General features: G+C 47.0%; 1 protein-coding gene across 1 annotated transcript in view; it reads right to left on the bottom strand.

Moving 5' to 3' along the window:
• Positions 1–439: 439 nt before the first annotated feature.
• The window catches only part of TBX4 (T-box transcription factor 4), a 40,201-nt gene continuing 15,713 nt past the window's right edge, over positions 440–24,927 (bottom strand). The window contains exons 4-9 of the mRNA XM_086475240.1: positions 22,231–22,350; positions 20,256–20,403; positions 6,908–7,060; positions 3,254–3,342; positions 2,445–2,686; positions 440–1,062 (exon numbers count right to left, since the gene is read on the bottom strand). Of these exons, the coding sequence (XP_086331366.1) occupies positions 440–1,062; positions 2,445–2,686; positions 3,254–3,342; positions 6,908–7,060; positions 20,256–20,403; positions 22,231–22,350 (1,375 nt within the window). The remainder of the gene's footprint in view (positions 1,063–2,444; positions 2,687–3,253; positions 3,343–6,907; positions 7,061–20,255; positions 20,404–22,230; positions 22,351–24,927) is intronic.

The raw sequence follows: 24,927 nt of genomic DNA, 5'->3' as shown, positions 1-24,927 counted from the left end.
CCTTGAAATGCGCAACCAAATAGATCGCTTTTTCCTTTGAGTTTTGGGATGCTGTGACTTCATGAACCAAGCACCATAACAGTGAAGCTCATATTTTTCCAAAATAGCCAAAATTTGCTCATGGATGTTTAGTATTACAAGCAAAAGAACATGACTAGCTACTTCACTTGTTATTCATGAAGATGATTTCTACTGGATCAGTAATGAAGACGTGAGAATTAATTTATTTGGGAGTCAGTAAGAGACTGATGAATCCAGCCCACTGAGACAGGAGATGTAATTCTCCATGTGTCTGAAGATACAAGCTCTTCACCCACACAAATCCCTCTGGAAATGCACGTTTGTCTCACTGAAGTGCAAGTTACCCACAGGTATCAACACTGATTGAACACTGTCCTGGAGCAGTAACGTTGGCTGTGGCATCGCTTGGCCGTCAGAGTCATCCGTCAGTCCAGTTCTCCACAGTCCCCATCCCTGAATGATACTGCAGCGATGACTCCCTCGACAAGGAAAAGCTTTGTGAGTACAGGAATTCGTTCGCCGCATTTAGGTGCGGAGAGGGGGGTTTTCTCTCGCACACAGACGGGTGCACCCTTTCCCTTGGGAAAGATGAAGAAGGAACACGCTCCCGAACCTGAGACTGGGACAGCTGGTTATAGACACTGAAGTGGCTGCTACCTGGCGGCTGCGAGCCTTGACCCGTGATGGATGGGAGCCGCGGCATCATGGTGGTGGCAGTAAAATGAGCAGGGAAAGGCTGGTAAGGGACAGTTTCCATTGTCTGAACACTGTAGCTGGTGTAAGGTGCGACAGAAGTCCACATATTGCAGCTCAAGGGGGGAGGTGGAGGCGGCAAGTCATCAACTGTTGAGACACCAGCAATTTCGGCCCCAGAACTAGAGTACATGCACGCTTCCCTCGGAGTCACCTCGCTGCAATAGGAAGGGCTTAGCATCTGCTGGTCGTACGGAGGCGGGGAACGGAAATAGTGATCGTCTCCTACAGAAGAGGAGGCTTCCAGGTAGGAGCGTTTGCAGGGCAGGTCCAGGTGCCGAGCACTTTCTGCAACAACAACAAAAAAAAGCACATTCAGGAGTAGCTCCCAGAGCAACCATGTTTGACAGCAATCAGCTAAGAGCCTGGGGTGGTTTTATGGAGTCCCCTTAAAGCCGAGCATGCACTCTGTGATCAGTTCACCAAACAACTCGTGCTCTTTTTCAGATTAATCCAGTTAAACCATTTCAGTTTGGAAAGACAATGTACAGCATCAAAAAGACATTGTGTTGCAAATGTCAGGCTAATCCCCTCAGCCTCAAAGCATTCTGGTGACATTTATCAGGTTAAGTGAGTGGCTCGGGCTACTATTCTCACATCAGAGATTACTCCACGTTCATCCAGATAACAGAGGTCCCGGACACTCTCGCAGTGTTACTCCTGACAAATTCAAGAAGTCTCTTAAAGGGTCTTATCGCAGCCTGCCTTCCTGTCGTTACAAAAATGACTATACATTTCCCAGATATTCACGTCAAAAGCTGCAGAAATATTTCCAGATAAAGGAGCCCTTTCCCAGTCATCAGTCCTTCCCCTCAGCTTTATACTGAGAAGCTGTAGCCCCTCTCCTGCGGGTTACATGACCATGGCTGTGTTTACCAGCAGCTTTCTGTTAGTTGTTAGGAATATTCTCTGGATGAATTAGTGAATACATCTGCTAATTAAACAGCTGCTAAAATTACACATTTGCCTTGCAGTCCTCATTACTGGTGCTGTTAGAGTCTTCATTTGCCCCTGATCAGAGGAGTCTCACAGCTTAAATAAATTAGCGACCAATGAGACATGCAAATAGGATTCTTTTTTCTGTGCAAAATTTTTCCATTTGACCAAAAACATGCCATGATCTCATCTGGCGCTGGACTAAAAGGAAGAGAATGTAGTTACAGCTCACTTAAACTTGAGAACCAGTGGATAAGAAGAAAGGGGTGCTTACACCCAGCTACTACAGTCTCACTAATCTGCAGACATTGAGAGAACTGCTAATGGCTTCGTCCTGGAATAGTGTTGGATGTGTATAACTTCATTAGTGCTAACGGCAGTCAGAACATTTGGGGATAGATAAGGCCTCCTCCAAACAATTATTAATTCAACTGATGCTAACAATGGATAATTTTCCAGCGTAGATGCCATTTGAATTATGCATCCTGATTATTTTTTTTTCAGCTCTGACTCAGAGTCTGAATTTGCCTTCTATGGGACAAAACCACTAATAACTGCCCAAAACCCAGCTCTTGGGCCCTGACCCTCTAAAACACTTCGATCACATCAGTATCTTTGAAGATGGAGGCCTAAGAGACTGAGCCAAAACGAACTGGAGTTAGCAGTATGCTTTCAGTGCTCATGCTCTTAGGTTTATTTGCTGCAATATTTTTCTAGATGTAAACTCGAGTTACCTCTTCTTTTTAGGCAATGATAGAAGAGCCCTGAATCTCTCTGTGCTGTGAAGGTGTTGAGTGGCAGATCTTGAGTATCTGAAGCTGCAAATTGCATGTGAGCACCGTTCTCATACTGATAATGTTGAAGAGTCTGGTGATTCCCATGAAGTGGGTTAACATCTGGCTTTGTTGAAAGCTGGCCATGACTGGACACCAACCTCTGCCTCATGATGCTTTTGGAAATTACTGGATATTCTTTGCTAAAAGAGGTGAGAAAAAGTTTTTACCAGTTAGACAGCAACCAGCATTAGCAGAAGGATGCAATACTAGTTTGGCTTCCCTAGAGCATCTTCATCCAATGACTTCTACACCCTTTGCCAAATACGATGAGCTCACACTCACCACACTGCTGGGTGTGGGCAAGTATTACAACAGCAGTGTGTGTCATTGAATTATGGGAAGAGCTTTTCAGGGGTATAAATGGCATTAAAAGCCCTAATGCCCTCAAGCACAAGAAAATGGGATGTCTCCACGGTGTAGGCACCTTTTAACTGTTTCTCCAAAGAGGTGCAGCACGTTAGGAGCAGAGTAAGGATTCAAGCCCAGCTGTGAGGCTGTGTTTCTGCACAGGGCACGGGTCTGAAGGGTGTGCTGGCTGGTTGCGTGTCAGACCCTGCCTGCCCATACGTGGGTTCAGTGCACCCATGCCCATGTGTGTGCACCCACGGTCACACTGCAGCAGCTCCCCGACCCCGACGAGGCGGGCAGGAGGCCGCCCCGCTGAGCACCTCCTCACCGCCGTCCCTCCTGGGGCCCCTCAGCCGTACCTTTGCAGTCGTGCCACACGCAGGTCGCTGTCGTCGCTCCCCCTGAATCCCTTGGCAAAGGGGTTGTTTTCGATTTTCAGCTGGGTTATCTTTAAAAGAATGAAACCATAAAGCGTTTGAAAAGGGATCAGCACCGTACATGCCGCAGCAGGTCTGAGGCTGTAGGTTTCTGGCTGCCCTGTCCTACACCACACCCCATGAAATGCGGAGTCCACAAGAGTTTCGGCCCTCTAAAGATGCCAGTGGCAGAGATTGCGCCTCGGCGTTCAGCACTGAGAGAGAAACTGAGACCTTGCAGAAGCAGCTTTTAAAGCTGACAACATTGCTGATTACGAGTGAGGACAAGAATGCAAATTTCCTTAAGTTTGGGTCCTGCATTCTTATTCTGGGCTCTTGTTAGAGAGAATATATTTGTCTGATTTAAAAGAAGATTCCCTATGTCTCCATGTAAAAGACTCCTGTTCCTTGCAGCGTGGCTCTCCCTCGTGTCCATAACAATTTTAGATCTCTTTACATTCTTCACTCAGTCATTCTTCCTCTGTGAAAAGACTCATACTGCAAATAGTGAATTGGCTTTGGGCGAGGGAAAGTTGCTGCCTTTTGCAACAACTGCCTTTCCCCCCAGGGGCTGTGGTGTATTAAAAGGGTCAAAATGCCTTAGAATCGGCTTAGGCTAGACTTAATTTTGATGGAGCACAGCTTTTTTAAGGGAACTGTGAAAGCTCTGCCATTTCTTGAAAATTCTATTTAAAAAAATGTGTGAAATTTCCTTCAAAAATATTCACTACTTCGTCTGTCTTACAGCCCCAGTAATTATAGTTTTCCCTTGCCAACCCTGCCACCCAATCCCTTCCCTTTGTAAGGCAGGTACAAACCAAAGCCATTCAACAGTCAGGAATGTTGGGAAGAGGTACTTGCTTGTCCAGTGAAAAATGAATATACATCACCTCTTTAACAAACGATTTCGTAAAGACAAGCAGGTAGTGAACAAGCTCACCTGAGAGGGTTTCAGGAGATGCCAGAACAGCACCAGAACATTTGTAGGTACATAGGAGCTCCTAAAAATATCCCTTGTCCACCTCCCAAAGAGATGTATGTATGTCTGTGCCCAAACATACACCAAAGGCTCTTTGGCAGTAAGGTTATAGATAGGTCTAACACGTACATCACGGGCAGAATTGGTCAGGCCTTATTAATGAACAGGTCTTATTAATGTCCTTCCCTGCTAAGGGACACCAGTGGGTAGGATCATCTCCTTGGGCACTCATTTATCACTGAAAATACCTTTTCCAGGAGGAAGCGAGGTGACAGCGTGGCAGGACACTGGTAGGGAGGCGAGGACACGTATCTCCCTGCAGACCCACTGCCCTCGGGTCCCATCTCTGTCCGAGGCAGCACAGCCCTCTCCTCCCTGCTAGCCAGCCGTGGGCCTGCACCAGCCTGCATCCCATTTTAGCGGTGAGGATAACGAGCAAGTTCTGCCTTCGGATGATTTTGCAAGAATGTGGCTATAACGAACAGCCACACTTTTAGCAATGCTGAAAAATATCCCTCACCAACGAACTCCTGAGAAAACAGCTGGTCGGTGTCTGTGATGGAGAAGGAAGGTGGTGACATGAATTTAACCAGCCTCGAGGGCTCGAGCTTTTCCTCTCTGCTCCCGCAGTCCGCAGCAGCTCCAGGGTAGCTCCCAGTCAGCTGAGGGAACACGTGAAGTGTAGGGCCCTTCCTAACCCTCAGCCTGACATCAGGTTTGTACATCTTAATTTAATTTTGTTATTTGGTGACTGTGGTTTTCCTCTGACATGAGGAGAATCAGGGCTTCAGTCACTCCTTGTCACCTTCCCCTGGCTTCACCCAGCCCAGGAGGGAGTTTTGGATAAACACCTACAACTTCCTCACCAAGCTGCACTCATCAGCTTTCTGTCTCTGGGAGCCCACAGTCAGCTCTGCAACCACAAACCTCATTTTTTTTTGTTTAGAAAGACAATTATTCGTGCTCCCCTTGCCAGGCAGCATCCAACCCCCACAGCCTGCAAATCACAGAGCAAGTGCTGGGCAGCAGCACAGCGGCTCCCCGCAGGATCTTCACAGAAGACTTAGGGCTCGTCTGGGACAGTTTTCCTAAATCGGTTGGGTCCACCCTGTGCTGCCACCCAGGTACCAGCCTCCCCCCAGCAGTGGCTGTCTGGCAATGACAGTGGAAGTGTTAAGTTTACGAAGCACTTTGGGAACCTTAGGGATGAAAGGCACTATTGACACGCCAGACATTTTAAGTAGGTATTAAATAAGCTCTTTCGAGCCTTTTTGGTTAACCATGTTTGGGCAACTGGTCATTTCACACCAACAGCTACAACTCTTCATACAGGATTCACTTCAGTGTCCAAATAGGGACTTCTTTTTTTTCCCTGTGTTTTACCATAACACACACATCCATACTTCTGCTCTGAGCCTTTTAACTGGCTCACTAATTGCAAAATCTTGCAAGGACTCTACGCTACAAGCATCAAAGGGCATACAGGCATCCTGCTTGGGAGGAAAAGGTCTGGTCAGATTATTGGGGAGGAAGAATTTCACATATGTTCCTGTTCCTGTAGTATTTTCCTATGAATGTGTAGAAAAGCAGCAGATACAGTAACACATGGCAGATTTCACATTCGGGGTGACAGGAGGGCTCCAGCGGTGCTCCTTCTCTCTGCACCTTTATTTATGAATCCTGATGTACTTTTAAAACTCCAATTAATCCTCAAACAACCCTGCAGTCAGACTTTACTCTTAGGAAAACCACAGGGGAGCAGCAGCTTGTGCAAACACAGGCAAATAGGCTGCAGGATTGAAACCAGAGCCTCGCCATCCCCTGCCTGGCATCCTCTCCTCCCCTTGCCCTGGTGACAGTGCACCCTCTGTCACGGGGAGGTGGCAATGAACTGTCACATTGCTGTCCATCCTGCTAGTAACCTGGGTTGGTAAAGCCCTCAGAGGGAACGCTACCCACTGCTGCCACTACCAGCACGCTCAAAAGAGAAGCGAAGCCAAACCCTGCAATAAGCGGGTGTCAGTGACACGCACCCAAAGCACAGCCCTAAGCCCTTTGTACTTTATATTCCCCCCAAAACAACCCCAAACCCCCGAACTCCCGCCTGCCTTCATGTGTTAACCACAGAGCGGGCTCTTAGCTGGGTTTTTATGGTTACATTCCTCGTATGTCTCGCTAAATACACACACCATAATTACTTTTCACTGTAGATTTATGAGCAAGCTTTACTAGTCATTATTAGATTTGCTTGCTGTTTTGAATGACATCTTAGCGTTTATGAGCACAACGATTCATCAGTGTCTGGACTCGCAGGGTTTGCCAAGATATTGTTACCCAGCGATGTTCATGCCGCTGCTTAGCTGCATCCTCCAGCTCGTTGCTCTTGCTTAATGCTGGGATGGAAATATGTCATTTAAAGCAGGCATTTACTGCCGCACAATAGCAGCATAATAACCTCTCGTCCTCCCTCCGAGTGAACAGATCCTGTTCATCAAAGCAGACGTCGCTGTGCCGCTGCAATTTGGACGATCGTTTTGCAGCCATCGGCAGCAGAGAGCTGTGAGTGGCAAAATCCCACAAACAAAAATCAAGTACATTTAGCCAGAAAAGCACCCTACCTTGTGATTCTGGTAGGAAGTCACTGATATGAAGGATGTCTCTGGAAAAACGTGGGTGCAGAAGGCTGTGTTCTTCGACCCGAAAGCGTTGTTCTCATCTGCCTTCACAATATGCAGTCGTGGCTGGTATTTATGCATTGAATTAAGAATGATCTGAAAAAACAATTGATGCTAAAGTAAGAAATCCAGTTTAAAAAAAAAAAAAAAAAAGGACAAGGCATAGCTATTCAACAGACTTTGCTAGCAGGACACAAAAGCCCGCTAGCGCTCAGCTTTAGCTTTGCTTTCGAATTAGAGGAGAAAATTACATTATAAAAGTGCACATGAACCAAGGCAGAAAGGTATCTGCTGCTCTGGCAAGCAGAACTGAACTTTGAGATTTGCTGTTAAACCCTCATCTTCTTACTGCTATTGGACAGAGTCAGTCTGGGTGGAAAAAAAGTCATAATTTTTTTCTTCCCAGCTCATGCTGAAGCTGTACTATATATATATATATAATTCAGCAGCAGACTGGTCCGTAAAGATTCCTATTAAATACTTTACTGAGCTGAAAAATACACAGTTTAGCAGAGGCAGAAAAATATCACACAAACCACAGGGGGGGAAAAAAAAGCAACTTATTTTTCTTTTATCTGCTGGTAAAAGAAAACTACAAAAGAAGATTTATTTTTTCCTTTCCCGTTTGTGGAGCAGCCCTGCCCTGGGTCCAGGCACCCCTCGCAGCCACCCCACAGCTCCTGCTCTTCCCAAGTCTCTGTGAGTGAGAGGCAGGAGCCGGCCAAGCACTTATTTTTGGTGGGGGCTCGGGGAGGTGAGGAAGAGCCGAGCTCCAGTGGGGATTGCTCATCCCAGGCTCAGGCCAACGCAGGGCTGCTCTGATGAGGCGTTAGGGGCCGAGCAGGGCTGCCCGAGCAGGGAGCGGCCACGCTGCCTGTCCCAGCCTGGCCCCGCAGCAGTGATCTTCCACAAAGAAGGGATGTGCCCAGACGCTACAGAAGAAAATGGTTTTAAGAACTGGAATTTCTTTTAAGAACAGGGACAGTTTTAAGGAAAGCCTTTATTCCTTTTACCGCACAAAGAAGAAATACTGCTTTCTTCTTGTTTTCTTGGTGTAACCCTTTTCATTCTCTTCTTCCCTTTCCCAAATTGCCTAATTGAGTCTGTCTTCTCCCTGCCCAGCTGGTCCTAGCGGTAAGAGGACCTCCAGCCAAGCTTTGGGCAGCCTTACTGGGGTGCCCAAAGCAGCTAACAAGGGCACATCTGTCCTCAATGGAGACATGGCCAACAGGTCAAGTAGGGAAGACTGCAGTAGGTGGTGTCTTCAACCGGTGGTGGATGGATGGATGGATGGATGGATGTACACAATGCATCAGAGCAACATCAGTTTACAGTAATTGAGGATTTGGCCAATTTTAAATGAGAATTACTAAGAAGACAGAAGACATTTGCTCTATGCTTGGCTTTCGTGTTCAGGAACCCCTTCTATTTCATGCCCGACCGTGCTGAGGAGAGCTCGCAGTGGCAGCACTGCTCTCTGTGCTCCAGCTGGGACAGGAGGTAGCGTAGGGAGCTTGTGCTCTTTAAACCCCTTCGTCTGGCTGCACGTAACTCTGCCCACAGTAGCTGGCTGCATTATATACCACTTAAATGCAATTTTTATTGTTGACATTTTCCAGACAACCCTCCCTGCTCCCCAAGAGAGAGAATGAGGAATTTTTGGCATTTTATCAGCTTTGCATCAAGTCTCTTAACCACTTTGCGACTGTTGATGTGCAGGGTGTAGATCTGAGAGGGTCGGCTCAGGTTTGGGTTTGGAGTCTTTTCTCTGCTTTCATGTATCAGCCACTCGTAAAACAAAGCCAAGATGAATAATGCTAGAGGGCCGAGACTTTCATAAGAAGGGGCATTTTAATTTTCAATAATTAAGAGTTGAGCCAAACTGATAAATAATAGTTGTCCAGAGCAGAAGCTGGGATGTGCTAAGCTCTCCTCACCACCTGTCCCAAACCACCGAGGTCTAGCAAGGATGGGTGACTTGTCCCCAGAGTCAGAGCAAGTCAACAGCAGGACAAAGAAAACAATCTTAAACCGAGATTCCCAAAGGGAAAATTAGGAGCCTAATTTTCAATACACTCTGAGTGAATAGTCTGTATTCCTGCTCCAAAGTAGTACCCTGGGCTATAATGACCCCTCAAAAACCTTTTCCTTTTCTTTTTTATAACCTCTTTAAACCCAGGGCATCCAAACAATTTCTAAAATGAACGAGGCATTACTTTTTGGAGCCTGATAGACACACGCAGGAAAGGATTTCTGACAGATGCTCGAGGATACAGTTGTGGCTGGAAACCTGCCTGGAGGTTCATCATAACCGCTTGATATCTGTGGGATGTTGCAGGTGCGGGGGGAGCCCTAAATCCTTTAATTTAGCCACTATATTTACAAGGTTGGGCATTTCTGTCCCTTGCACTGAAGTGACTATTTGCCCACACATCTCACTGTAAGTACTCGTTGGAAAGTGCCGAATTTCTTTGAGTGCACAACTGTGAAAGGAGATCCCCCTTGAGATGTGCCAGATCAAAGCCCAACAGCCATCACTGAGCGCGAAACATGATTGATAGATGTGAGGACCGCAGAGCCCCGAGGTTAACTTCACTGAGTCAGTGTCCACGGACATGGATGGGGAACAGCTTCCAGCAAAGCAAAGCCCCATAAAAATACACCATTCTCACACGACAAAGAAAAATCCCTTCAGATATTTGGCAGAGCAGACAGCATGTCAGATTGGGGATGAAAATGGGAAGTCGTGGTGTTATTTCGGATGACCTCCCTGTGCCTGCTGCATGGGTGATTTCTCACATCTTTTGGGGGGGGCAGTGACTGCTCTCCGCATACTCACAACCAAGGTTTCACAGGCTTGAAAACATGAACTCATGTACAGAGGCTGTGTCTGTACACGTACCCTCCTTACTTGTGCTTGGTGTAAGCCTTCTGCATTCAAAAAGCCTACAAATCATTCAAAAAACTCTCCCAACCCTCGGCTACAAAACACTGTGCCTGTGCAAAGTGAAATGCCAACAATTCAGGCTAAATAGTTTTCAAGGCTGCTGTGGAAAACTGGCCACTGGCTAAAAATATACAAAACAAATGCAAATTCCACTCCGATGACGAACATCAGTGGAAAGATTAACTTAAAGAATTGTGTCAAAAATGAGAAGTATTTTAATTGACGGGACAGAGCACGGCTGCTGCTGGGCAGTGCTGGGCAGGCAGGGCTCCAGCAGCAGCACTGAGCAGGACAGAAGGTGATGTGGGAGCTCTCAGCCTTGAAGACGATGGTGAAACAATAACTCTATATTTTCCTGCAATGATCATTTTCTTTGCGAGGGCAGATTAAGTCAGTGCCAGACACTGTCACACTCATTTTAAAATTGATTTTGGTACAAAATGTAAGTAGTTTTTGAAACAGGTTAGTGACTAAAAAAGAAATCGTGTTTGTCTCATCTTGCCATGGAAAATAGTTACTGGTGTATAGGTTAGAGGGGAATTTTAAGATGACAAAGGACAAGGATATAAAGTTAGTATGGGAAACTGGAAAACAGCGTTTCTTGAGCAGCACTGGAGAATGGTGGGTTAGTAACTGAAAGCCTCTGTGACTTGGTGATCTTATCTATTTGCCTATGAAAGAAACAGCTCAGCTTACATGAAATAGCGGCATATTTAGGAGTCTAACAAATACAACTTTTTTTCTGTATCCAAAAAAAAAAAAAAAAAAGTAAATCAAACAGATATGCTAACCAGAATCCTCAAATTATCTGGGCAACCCCAAATTTAGGAAGCAGATATTGGCTCAATATCCTGACGCGGGCCCCCGTGGGGATACCATCTCCCACCACCGCCACCCAAGAACTCTCTTTGCCTGGAAAATACATATTTTCAAGAAATAAAATGGCTGCTAAAAAATACCCATGATGTTTATGTCAACCTCCTCTTTAAGAGCACCAGTGCAGGCGGCACCAGAAGGCTGTGAGGAACCACCTGCGCTGCTGCGGGCACCCAGCAGCGGGGACCCTCCCTGGGCTCCGCTGGGCAAGACCCAAACAGCTCCTCTAACATTTGAGAAACATTTTACGCCTCCTGCTGTCCCAGGCGGTCACCGTGCTGCACGGCCCAACGCAGGCGGGGTGCCTCCCCCTGCCCGCGCACCCCCCGCCTCGCTGTGGGGCTGTGTTATTGCTGGACGGAGAGGAGCCAAAGCGGATCTCAAGGGTGATGTCACTTCTACCCCCTCAATGTCGCACGTGTGGACCAGATTGTGAGAGAGATGGACTCCAAAGTCAAATGTGAGCTTACACAAACATCTTTTTTTTTTTTTTTTTTTTTTTAACCTCCCCACCTCCCTCCTTTGTGCTGATCACACAGTTGGCAGCTGGAACTTAAGCCGTAATAGAGCTCAACTTCTTTATTTTTTTGGCATTCCCCAGTCAGCAACAAACGTCAAAAAAAATGGTGTCATTCGCTCCTTCCATTTCATTTTACTTAGGAAAACACGCTCCTTTAGCATCTAATCTTGCACACTGCTGAGTAATGTCAGCTTCAGGGCTTGAGGACATTTGCAGGATCGGGCCCAGAGGCCAGGAGCTTAGCAGAGTAATGGCACCACATTGCTTGTCGCAACACAAACTTGCCTTGGAATCACCAGTAAAATGTATTTACTTTCATATGAAATTTGGGGAGTTGATTTAAGAGCACTCCTTGTCTCGCCAAGGTATCAAATGTCGTATGATGCAGTGGTTGTTATGGCAACTGCCCTTTTTATATTGAATAGTAAATGGCTACGAAAAAGCCACATAATTTTATGGTTGCTCCCGGGGGATCACATAACTAATACAAAATCTCTCATTTTAATATATTTTCTGCTTCTTTCTTCCTTCCTTCTATTCTTTCAAAGTGGAAAAGCCTTTGAGCTGAGGCTGGCTCTTGTCCCACACGGGGACACTGAGCTGGGGCGCAGAGGACCAGAACAAAAACCTGACAACTCAGTGTTCATCAACGGGGCTCTTGCAGAATCACAACCACTGCTGCACTTCATCTGTATTAGTATTTGGAGCATGTGATGGTACAAGCCATCCCAAACCTAACCTTTTCTTTACTAGCAAGCAGTTCAGGGATGCCACACGTCGGTACGGGAGTTGCCCCAGCCGGGCTGCCCGGGATGAACGGGACGTCTCCAGAGGAGATCTGATGGGAGCACAGTGCCACCGTCCCAGCTGCCCTCGCTGCATCCGCCTCGGGGGTTCGCAGAGATGCATCGCCCCAAAGCAAGCAGTTAAAGTCATAGAGTCATTTAGGTTGGAAAAGACCCTTCAGATCACGGAGCTGACCAAATAAAACGGTATATTCGGACAACCTCTACAGCAGCTAAAACACTAGCTCTAAAGTTTCCTGAACTTCACCCTATTTATTTTCAGTCTTCTTCAGGAAACGATTCACCTGGCTCTGCTCAAAGCCTGGCAGAGCCGCCCAGGGCAGGGCTGTGCCGCAGCCCCCCACCGATGGAGGGAAGAGGCTCTTCTCAGCCCGCCCCAGCCCTGAAGCCGCCCAGGCTGCTCCCCACCGGGCTGCCAGAGGAGCAGCCTCCCAAACCCACACGTTTGTCCTGGCAATCTGCACAATGGGGGGGGGGGGTGGGGGGGTGGAGAAAAGAAAGAAAGGCTGGAAAATCCTGGGAAAAGGTTCAACATGAGCTCAGACAAACTGTTCCTTACGAGAGGGCCAAAGCTCAGATTTTTTTTTTTTCCTCAGTCCTTTTTCATCTAACGTCAGCTGAAATTCGTCACAGCATTCCCTGGTCTTGTGATACAGCTTTGGGGCGGAGGAGAAGGCCACCTCCACGCTTGCTCGTGGGCATTTGTTTCTGACAGGACAGGGCAGGGCAGAGCCCAGATGTGCGATGCTGGGGCACCCCCAGCTGTGGGGGGCAGAGCACGCCCTGCACCACCCCACGCTGCTGCGGGGCCTCGTGTCACCCGGGGACACAAAAGGTCTTTGGCGAGCTGTGACATCTTCCCTTGCCCTTCCCCAGGCCAGCTCCCCACGCGAGACTGGAAGAACAGTCTCAGGATCTGATTCTAGTTAAACTTCACTAAAAGTCACTGCGTTTGACTCATATAAACTAGTAATGTAACAACAAAAAGATTTAACAGGAGAGATGTAAATCTTTTCAAACAAGAACTCCACTGGGCTTTTCTTACCAAGCTATTTAAATCACACACTTGGATCTATTCACCCCTGTGAAACACATGCCATCCCCAGGAGCACTCAGCTCCGCTCCTTCTTTTTTGCAGGAACAAAATGTAAAGCTTCACATTGGACTTCACAATTTACTTGGACACCACTATTTCTCAGATCAGCTGTAAAAGACATTTCCTAAAATGGATGGGTCAAAAAAGAAGAAAATACCCTTTTCATGGACAGTTTTTCAGCAGAAGACTTAGTGATGCTCCAAAAAAAATTGACTTCAAATTTAGGGCTGGACAAAAGGTTTTTTTGAAGTTCTAAATGGACCAAGAAAAAAAGCTAGTTTAGTTATGGGAGAGCTGTATATATATGAAATTCTTATATATTTCTTATTTATAAATATATATTATAAATTTCTTATATATATATAAAAGAAATCACATATATATAAAAGAAACCATATATATATACATGCATAAAAAAGAAATCTGATATAGATATATATATAATATATATGTAAGACATTTTTAGCTGAAAATAAGGATGTCAAACTGCTCTCTTGCTACAGAGCTACTACAGCCTTGCTCTAAGTGAGGATGAGCGCGGTGCAGCCAGCGAGGCTGCGTCTCTTCCCACCAGGCAGGACTTTGCCTGGGAGCTGCCGCGGCCCCATCCCTTCAGCCACAGGCAATCCAGGGCCGCAGGGAGCTGCTGCCGAGGCAGCACATAAACCTCATACCAGCACCCGGTGAGGAAACTGCTTGGCCGCAAATCATAAAGCAAACAAATAAAAAAAAAATCTAAATAAAATCCAAGGTTTCATAAGATTCCTAGGACATTAACCTAATGAAAGTGCCTGAGTGTGCCTGACGAGCAACGACAGAAAAATGCTAAAATAGAATTAATATAGAAAAATGAGAGGGAAATCCCAAGAGTAAGGGAAAAATTAAGCCTTTCAGTGATAATCAAATAAAACCAAGTGTGCAAATAATAAATCTGGAAAGAAATAACAAACTCATCAGCATTAAAGAGTAAAGGCATCAGCATTAAAGAGTAAAGCCAGTAAATAGCAGGTTTGGGACAAGAAAACCAGGAATATGATTTAAAATGCTATCATAAGTGACAGACCATCTACAACATCCTGCAGCTTTAAACCTCAGCAGGTTACATCTCAGAAATTAAAATAACCCCACACTTTAAAAGCAGATGAAGTCTATTACAGCAATTAAAAGGCACTGTCAGCAGCCAAGGAGCAAGGTAGATACAGGGCTGTAACATAACCAAGCTCAGCAGTACTGTATCGGGCAGGGGGGATTAAGTTAAATATCTACTTTTATTTGTCACAGCCTTCACTTGTAATCTTCATTTATTCCTTGCCTTTCCCCCCACCCTGGAACATCTTTATATATTCTGAAAAAAAAAAAAAGAAAAGCATTTCCAATTGATCTGGTCCCAGCTGAACCCTGCCAGAAATACCGATGTGACGCTATCGCCCTTTCCAAGCTGGCCTGGCTGCAGAAGCCCATGAGAAAGGCTGATTCCTCTGGCAGAGGTTTAATTTCAGCAGAGTCATTAACAACAGCAGCAAAAGCAGAAAGCCCTGATGTGATGTGCTTGCTCCTCTGCCGTTTTCCAGCATAACCCCACGCCTACGAGCGCTGGCCTTACGTGGCTCTGTGTGTTCACAGCCTGCCTAAAATCGGGGGCAGAGGGGGCCTGAGAGTAAGACAAGGTTTTCTTCCATTGCATCTGTGAGATGGGCTTCCCTCAGAGCTGCCATCCAGCCCATTGTTAACTCCTCTGGATACCGAAAACCCCATTCAAAAGGCCCTCAGGAGAAAGATCCAAGCACAGCTGGTCTCCTGTGCTGCCAGCACGTCTTTGGAGACAGCTCAGGAGCTACGACCCACAGCCCTCCCCACGGCCGTACCTAGAGCTGCCGCTCTTCACAGCCAGTCCTCTTGCCGACGCCTGACAGGCATCCTCATGTCCTCCCTATCTATCACGCACAGAGTGTAAAACCCAAATTAAAGTCTGCCCTAATCAACAGCCTCTGCTTCTTTCCTGCAGCCCTTGTGTTTTACGACATTGCTTAACCCTTGCTGGGCGGTTTCTAGCCCTTGCTGCTCATCCTCGCCACCCCTCAAGGTACATTAAGCACCTTCATGTACATTATTATGTACCATTAGCAGGAGGGCTGGCTGGGCCAGGAGCTTGTCGCTGTCGGGCACGGCACGCCGCCCGATGCTGTGGGCACTGCGGGGCAGACGGCCCCCGTGCCCCGCACGATCCCGTGGGAGCAGGGACCCTGCCCAGCAGCCTCGCCAGCTCTGCCCACCGCTCAAGCCCAGGGCAGCAGTTGCAGGGTCTTGGGGAGCCAGAGCTGCGGGCCTGTGTGCGCCACGGGGTTATCAGGGCTACCTGTGTCATCGCTGTGCCTCGGGCACTCGTGCTGTACTGCTCAGCACGGCAAGTGGAAAAGAGAAGAGATGATTTTTGCTTCGAAAATCTGCCGGTCTCAGCAGTTTAAATAATACCTTGAGTCAGAAGATCAAGAAAAGCCCAAACAGCGAAACAACAAAAACCTGATTAGCTGAAATGAGTTGCACAGCAGAACAACCTCACCGCGGGTATGAGCCAAAGCCCCTCAGCAAACCCCCCTGTGCCCCTTCGGTGGCTTCACACCCACCCTGAGCACCCCTCACCTGCCGGGGCTGAAAGCTGCTCACACCACCCCGCAGCTCCCCGGCCATAAGGACTGCCTCACGGGCACCCTCCACCCTGCTGTTTACATACTTTAAACCTCTGAAAAAAAGTGGAATTCCATTCATAAGCATTTATCACAACGAGGTTATTCGTCAGGACTCGCTCAATATTTCCCCACATGCCCTGAACTAACCTTCCAAAAGAAATACAAGTATTATGTTACCCTTTCCAATGGAGAGGTTATTTTTGTGCATCATCTACAGCTGCTATTAGCCAACCGATCTGTTAGCACTTGCAACGCTACAACCTGGGTCATTATGAAGGAGTCATTCCCATTTTTCACTTGGAAAACACAGCCAGGTGCTTCCCAGGCAGAATACCCTGGGAATGGGTAAGTGATGTGCCACCCTTGAGCAGCTTGCTGGCATTTAGGAGAGTATCTTTCTCTCCACAGACAGGCTATATGTAACTGCCTATTATTCACGTGGCATTAGAGAGAGAAGCATCAGCTCTGCCAGAATCACTAACCCTGTCACTCACCAGCCCTGCATAAATCAGAGGCTCTATCAGGCTGATTATCTCTGCATGTAAAGCTTTGAAAATACATAAATTAAGATTTTACTCTAAGCATAGGTGGCTTACAATGCTTTCTTTAGGATCAGATAGACCTCGCCATAGCTAAACATTACAGTGGCTGCTGATTTCTTAATCCATACTCAACATGAGCATTTCTCAGTTGTTAAGCCTGGTGTGAAAGAAGCCTTTCATGGTCAAAAAATCCCCCAAGAGGAAAATATACAGCCCACATTTTCAGGCCGTGGTGTGTGAGCTGGGCACAGGCTTACCTGCCACAAAACCTGTTCAACCAAAGGGGTTTGCAGACAGATTACAGACCTCTGCACGCACTTTCTTCTTATTTAAAATCTGCATTGAAAAATGCCTCTCATGCCTCTGACTTAACTAATAATTTGCCACAATAGATAACTGGCCAGTGGAAAAAGCAGGAGTGAGGGGTTTTTTTGAGACTGAAAAGGAAAGGTTGGTGGCTGGGTTTTATGGACTGGGTGTCAGAAAGCAAGGCTTTCCAGAGCTGCCTGTAAGCCATCCCCTCCCACCAGCACAGTAAATAATCTTCAACCTAATTCCGTGGACTGCAGCAAGGGCTTCAGCTCTATGGCTTATTAATTAAGCTGTTTAACTTACTTATTTTAAGCCTCAAATGTACCTACACTTCTCTTTATGAACTCCGTGGGGCTGCTTGTCCCTGACATTAAGTATTACAGCGCATGGAGTCAGGGCACAGATTCATTTATCAACGAATTCATTGAAATAATGCAAAATTTCTGCTCATTTATATTTCAGGTGAGATCCTAGGTGCCCAGGAGCCAGGCTCAGAGAAGCTGCGCCCCACGCCCTTCAAACTTGCGTGTCCCCACACACCACGCAGGGCGGCTGTGGACAGGGACTGAGCCCAGCAGCCTGTCGTGCTCCAGCTGCGTCTGCGACCGTGAGGCCATAAAATCCACCACGTTCTTCTTGCAAGACCCCTGTAACACCACGCACGCTCCAGCCTGACGCCAGGATCAGCTCCCCACGCCCGATGTTAACTGACAGGTGAACAGGCAGGGCAGCTGGAAGAGCTCCTTTCTTTCCCCCCTCCCCCCCATATAAATGTCTACCAAAAAAATCGTCAACCCAGATAAGGAATATTTAGCGCGAAGATATTTCGTCGTGCGCCTCTCCCCCACCTCCTTGCCCCTCCTGCCCCTGAGCAGCAAGAGGTTTCTGTTCGAGTCCCTGCACATCAGAGCACGGCAGGGGCTGGAGGAGATTGCTCCCACACAGCAAAGAGCTGTGGGCAGGGCGGGGCTCTGGGATTTTGGGATGCCAGGAGGAGCTGGAGCATAGGAGGGTGGGAACCAGGTAGGGATCTCAGTGCCTACCTGCGGGCACCCACAGTGGCCGAGGGTGCCAGGGAGGGTGAGCTGGCACAGCTCTGGCTGGGCAGCTGCCCGCACACCAAAGAAAGCACCAGCGGCAGCCTGCAGAAATCATCGCTCCGCGTGGGTTTTGAGGTTTGGAGAAAATCAAAGACAAAAGGAAATGGCAGACAGGCTTCGCTGGAGCACGAGAAGGCAAACAAACCCTGTGGGTTTTCTGACTTGTTTTTTCTTAGGGAGCTTTAAGAGGCAGTTTGCAATCGCTGGGAACAAATTCCTAGAAATGAGAAGCTGTTATTACACGTAATGTAATGCCTTCACAGGCGGGGCTGGGAGGACTGTGCTGTGCTGGGCAGGCACTGCCTGTCCCAGGGACATCAGCCACCCCTGCGACAGCAAGAGAACTGTTCCCAGCATGAACTGGTAAGAAAATTCACCCTCACCTGCTGCAGAGTCCAGGTCTCCTCTGTGTGCACAGCAAAAAGTGAGGTACCACTTCTCTAAAGCAGATGATTAATTTAGAAGCCTAACGAGGAGCTGTCTGAGAAGGGGCTAAATCCCATTTAGCCAGGCAGGTTGTCAGTGCCTGAACTGCACAGCGACACTTAAAACAGGTCATTTTAGGCACTTTCCCAGCAGCGTGAGGCAGAGCTCACTGGGCTGTGGTATGAGGCTTGCACGGCACGTCGGGACTGAGCAGGGCTCATCTGGAACATGGCCACTGCATCATGCTGCGGGTATTGCCCCAAAACACGAACCAGAGTCCCCTCTGTGTCACTAGGGTTGCTTTATGGGAGGACAAACAGGCTGTTTATTAAAAGGCATGGGCAGGAATCTTCCCTGTTAAAATGCAGTGTTAAAATGGCAGTTAAAAAATGACAAAGTCAGGAAAAGCAAACGTTTAAAGTTGCAAAACCAACACTGCACATCCTGTTTGTTTTACAGCCACATCGAACATCCTGTATGTTTTACGGTTTACATTTTACAACGTAAACAGTCATATATTAAGCTACACAGTTAACCAAGAGAAAAACACAGGAGTAAAAAAATGCCATGTGCAAAGCAAGTGGGTCGGTACTGCTGCAGACGCCAAAGCGTCAGCATTTGTGGGCTTTTTGTAACTTTGACTGTGCGACCCTTAACGCAGTTGTTTTCATTTCCGTGGTGCTATCCCCCTTAAAGAAGAGTGAAGGGGTGAGATCGCCTGTGATTAATAACGTCAGCATTAAACGGTCCTGATTAGCCTTTGAAGTTCACACATGTTTCATTGGGGTCAGTAGGTTGGGGAAGAGGGTCAGTTCCCGGCGCTGCTGACGGCTTCGCGCGGGGCTGGGTTATCACCGTGTCACGCTGCCAGAGCCCGGCTCTGCTGCGGCACCGCGCGGAATCGGCACGCTTGTTTTTTTAAGGTTCGAAATTCACAGAAAATTATGAACACAACGAAAAATTCAGGATTTTTAGCAGTGTTTTAAGCTGGTAGGGTCACCCTGCCTCTGCAGTCAACCCCATAAAGCTCCTTCTGATTTAGCTGAGTCAGAATCACACTTTCTGTACGGCTTTAGGTGGCATCAGGACGATTGACTCCATGCAAAAACCTGCTCTTTAGAGGCTTGATGCATGATCGTTTCAAGCCAGACTTAAAGCAACACCCTTTCCCCCTCTGTACCCTTCTTCAGGACCTTTTCACAGCCCCTCTCACCCCCCCAAACTGCTGCTGCTTAAAGACTGCCAGATTAAAACCCACATTTGATGATACAAAGTAGATTCTCTTACCTGTGGTACTAGGAGGAGCTGATGGCACTAAATCTAACAGGGTTCTAAACTCTATCTTCCCTTCCTCCAGCCAGTCAGGTTTGTTTATTGTTATGTGACTTCCAGCTCGGACAGTGCAAACCAGACAGGTCCGTGGTTTCAAGTGCAGTACCTAAGCACTTGTTTGCCTGGCAGGCTGGAAGGGCCCCTTGTGCTAAGTTATCAAATGCACTGTGGTAGATGATAACTGTGCGCTTCCCACTTCTGCATTCGAAATACACATGAATCAAGATTTTCCAAATAAAATACTTCATCTTTTATAGGGCTGCCAAAGCCAGCTTGGAAAATAATGAGTTTATGCAACCTGTTTCTGCGAGCTGTATGTACCGCACGCAGCAACAGCCGGGCTGAAAATCCCACAGCTCTGCCTGGAAAGTTCCTGGGCAGAAAATAAAAGGTTGGTGGCATCCAGCAGGACACGACTGAGCGAGTCAGAGGATGCATTCCCAAGAGCAGGGGAAGCAAGCAGGCAGCCATGACAGCCCCCCGCCTCCCTCAATATTAAACACCCCCTACCCAGCTGCACTGGCAGCACAAAATAAATTTGCTTCTCATTCTTAACTGCAACATCCCAACCAGCATCCCAGTCCAGACACAAATTCGGCATCGCGGGCCCGCCTCTGACCAAAACCCTTGCAGAACATCTCTCTTACATGTCCAAAGGGATCCAGGTGGTTGTTGGTGAGTTTTAGCTTCTGAAAGGACACCAGCTGCCGCATCCAGTGCGCTCCCGTGGCCGGTGAGTCAGGGTGCACGTACAGCCGCCCCGGCATGGCCGGCTCTGCCTTCCCGGCCACCATCCTGCAAACACAGCAGTTACAGATTGCATCACCTCAGCAGCCTTTACCAGCCAGACATAGGAGAGTGTTTTGTCCTTGAACTCAACCCAGCAACCCTCTTGCCAGCCGTGGGGGGACACGCTGGGGCACTGGGGCTCAGAGAGGCTCCTGCTGCTCATGGGGGTTTCAGGGCTCCTCGTTTCAGCATCGCAGGCTGGCAGAGGAACCCCATCTCTGTTCCCACGTGGTATTTCCTTGGGGCAGCGTGTCTACACGGCAATTGTGCTGGCATCGGTCAAGGAGGAAATCTCGTCTGGGTTTTTGGAGAGGACAAAGCCTTCAAAGGCCATTCTGCAAAGGGAGGTGGTCTCACACATTTCCCCCAGGAGCAGGAGCAGCTACCGGCGTGGATGCACCCTCCGCAGCCATGCAGGGCTCCTGCAGACCTCAGCCGGGCAGCAGCTCTGGTGGGAAGGGGCTGCTCGCTGCTCCATGGCTGCATGCTGGCACACCGTGCTGCCCCTCGTACCCTTCTGCCAGCTCCCCTTGTCCCCATACCAGCACCACCAGCTCTCATGGACACAAGACCCAACCATGAGACATCACTTAATGGCAACTCCTCCATTACTGCGCATTGTTCTCCTCTTATAAAACACCAATAAAAGCAATATTACCAAAACCAACAGTGACTTTCCAGCAGCAATAAAATGAGAAGGGGAAACAGCTCTAGGGCTGGCAAAAGCTAAATTAAACAGAGTTAACAACTATCCATCATCTAGGGCTTAATGGTTAAAACACAAAGTGGCCGCCACACCACAGAGGCCCTCAGTCCACTCCTCTTACCCAGCGGCACTTCAGGACAAAAGCAAGTGGAAAAGGGATTTTTTTTTTTTTTTTTAAACTAGAGCAGCCCTAATGTGCAAGTAAATTATTACTGTTTTATAGAATGTCACCAGGCTCGTTCCCATTAAGATGACTACAAAATTTTCCATTGCTCGTCTTTTCACCAGGCAGTGGTTAGCGGAAGGGTTTGGGAAAAGCACAGTGAACAGTCGCAGTGAGGGAGGCTGCTGGGCACATTTGGGGGTAAAAATCAAAAAAGAAAAAAACATTCTTCCTTCGTCAGAAAGCAAAAATCATAGCTGCCTCTCAGGTAAGTAACTTTTTTCTATCAAAGGCACAGGGAAGGGAAGAATAACAGAAGAGAAAGAAACTACAGAGGAAGAATAAATTAAAAGAAAAAAACTTCTAAACTGAATCTGGCATTGGACTGTGATAGGGGGAATTGCTGCTCCCTTTGTCTGCCAGATCAGCATGGCTGAACCAGGGCTTTGAGCTTTGAGTAAACCACCCTACATCTTGCTTTATAGCTGATGGCCTAAAAGCAAAATATTACCATAAAAGAAAGGAATTTAAAACTTTTCTCCACTCATGTGGATACCTAATTTTAAGATCATCTAGCCCAGCCTCTGGTATAATGCAGGCTGTGGCTTTACCTTCTTACACCTGCACACAGCCAGGTAACCTACACTTGGCCTAAAGCACCTCCTCTGAAAAGACGTCCAGTCTTGAGCACTCTGGAAACGAACAATCCACCACCTCCATTAGCAGTTTGTTCCAGCAGTTAGTCCCCCACCCTGGCAAGAATATTTTATTTTATGTTTGTCTGGTTTTAACTTCCAGCTGTTGGCCCTTGTATCTATTGCTGCTCCACAAAAGAAGAGCTCTGGGATGTTGGCATCCCTCCCGTGGGAAGGTATTTATGTGGGTTTCTGAGTTTGCACAGCAAACGGTTGATCCAGTTGCAATTTTCTTATGGAAAAGAAGGCAAACAGAAATGTTATCTTACCATTTATTGTCACAGAATTTATACCGGTGGTCATCAGCTGGGACAATGTCGATCAACAGGATGTACTTGGTCTTGGGGTTCATTCCGGTCACTTTAACCTTGTAACTAGGAAACATCCTCCTTAGGAAAAGCAAAGGGTTAACACATTAGTCAGCAACCTGGAGCAGTGCTGGAACTGATGGAAACTTGGAGCCCTGCCTCAAAAGGCAGAGCCACCATGTGATGAATTCACACTAGGACAAACGAGCTACAAAACATTATTGCTGCACATCCGTCACCTGAATTAAACTCACCCTCCCCAGAGCATGGGCTGCACAGGGACAGTGCAAAATGGGTTACAAATAAGGATGAGGGTATATAGAGGGGGTTTATGTGCCAGTGCCAGGAAAAGGTGTGTGTAGAGAGAGATATGATGGAGAGGGGGGGCCTATCACACATCCCTGCTTAAAGGAGACTGAGATAGGGAGCCCTCACCCTGCATGGTTTATGGCAGCCTCAAAAATGTAGATTTCTTATTGCCATGAACATGCGCGAAAAGGTCTAACGACAGTTCAGAAGAAATGAAGCACACACAGCTTTCTCATTCACATCTTCCCAATGTCCACGACACCACATCCCACCACGTCATCTCCCAACACAGTGGCTGAACCTGCGTTCCCTGCCACAGACTGAAAACTGAGGATTGACAATGCCTGGGGGGAGACGAAGGGTTAAGCCCTGTGGTAGTGTGGACAGCCACCCTCCTCTGGCCTTCCCTAATTTCCCGAATTCACAGCAAGCCTGTTAAGCCTTGTTTGAGCCAGAAGCACGGCAGTGTTCCCCGCTGATAAACGCGCCGGTCTCCCTGATTTACCATTGACTTTAGCGGACACGTAGCAACCAACACCAAATTGGGATCGTCCCATAAACCACTGTATCATTAAAGAGTGTTTATATATATATTAAGTACCTAAAGAATCTTTCCAATATTAAAGAACACTTTTTAATGCAGCCATGGTTGTGGTATATACCATTGCAGTCTGGTCTTGTGATCCAAAGGAGATGGGTACGGGCACTGTCATGGGCTTCCAGAGCCCTCGAGACTGCATCAGGAGCCAGGGTTTGCAGGATCAGGCACTTTACGTCCTCAGACTAACTATTTTCTTGGCTTCATCTTCCCAATCTCCTCCTCATCCAGTAAAAAAAAACAAGTCAGTTGAGCAAATTAGCTCACCCCAACCTTCAAGCAACAAGCCGGAACAGAAAATTCTCCTTCCCACTGGCATAACGGGACGGAGGATGAGAATTGGTACATCCTGGAGTAATTGTAACTACCTTAATTAAGAATGACCCAAATTCTGATGTCATTTCTCCATTGGAGGTCGAGGACACTTTGCCCCTTGCCCTTTATCCCTCCTTCCCCCAGCCAAGCTGGCCCAGGTCTGCAGCACCATTTTGTCGCTGCTTGGCGAGAAGGCAACAAAATGGGCCCTGTTCGAAATCATTTCAATTGGCTCCTTTAACCGCCCTGCATAAATTCCAGATGTTTACCATGTAATTAGCCGGGACTAAAAAGGGGTGGTTTACCAATGTCCATATTTGATTTTCATTCATAAACTCTGCACTCCTCTTAACCTTGTCCTCCTACAGGTAAGCACCTGGATAAATACAGTAGGACATTTCAATTTGCGAATACACAGCCCAATTCACACATTGAAAAAAATTGCATAAGGAATCCAACCCGAATGCCAAGATGGGTTTTTTTTTAAAAAAAAAAAATAGGTCTTAAAATGACATTTAAAAATGTAACAAAAAAGAGGAGAAATTGATTAAAAACCAGCAATGAGATGGACACGATTTGACAGTCACTGCATCGTACCAGGCGAACATCCTGCATCGAGGATTTTTATAACATCTAGCTTCTGAATTTCTTTTTTTCTCAATCATTTCATTTACTGTAGTACATCCAAGCTGCTAAAGTAGCCGGACTGATATATTGTAAATGTTAAGTGCTTTTTTAATGGCATTTAAAATTAAGCTTCAGCATATGGAGTTCATATAGCATGGACATGCCTGAGTTTATAATGTTCTTTAGTATAGTCCTCTAAAATAAATACAAAGAGCCAAAGTACTACTATAATATATACAGCTGAAATTCTTCAAGGATAACAAATGGGGACTCACATCTGATTGAAGGTGTTGCTTAACTTGCAAACCGCTCGCTATCTTGCAGTGGTAGCATTGTACTCAGCAGTCGACAGACCCAGCTACAACCAGGTTTGCCAACTGTCTGCATTCTTTTCCAGGAAAACATGGGGTAGATTTTAGTAATTTGGCTGTGCATGAACATTTCATCATTATTATTAGCTGCTGCATTTTGGCCTTAAAAAAAAACCAAAACGCAACTAATGTGCTGTCCAGGGACTTGTCAGTTTGATTTTCTTAATGAAAACATATTTCTCAACCCCTTGGCAGGGACTCATTTGGTAAATATCTCTTTGCAATACGATACAAACATGGGTTGTGCATTTCTGGTGGGAAGGCATGACAAACCAAAGAGCTGCATCCAAGAAAATGCAGTCATAGAGCTTCAATTAAAAAAAAAAAAAAAAAAAAAAAAAAAAAAAAAAGGCAAGAGAAAGCACCTAATATCATGTCCTGGCCTTTATTAAATGTCCCATGTGAAAGCGGGGAGCAGAAAACCATGGCAGAGACACT

Source organism: Leptosomus discolor, chromosome 18 (assembly GCF_034619465.1).
Source record: "Leptosomus discolor isolate bLepDis1 chromosome 18, bLepDis1.hap2, whole genome shotgun sequence".
Classification (NCBI taxonomy): Eukaryota; Metazoa; Chordata; class Aves; order Leptosomiformes; family Leptosomidae; genus Leptosomus; species Leptosomus discolor.
Note: the sequence above shows the minus strand (reverse complement) of the source record. Positions and strands in the feature narration are given on the sequence as shown.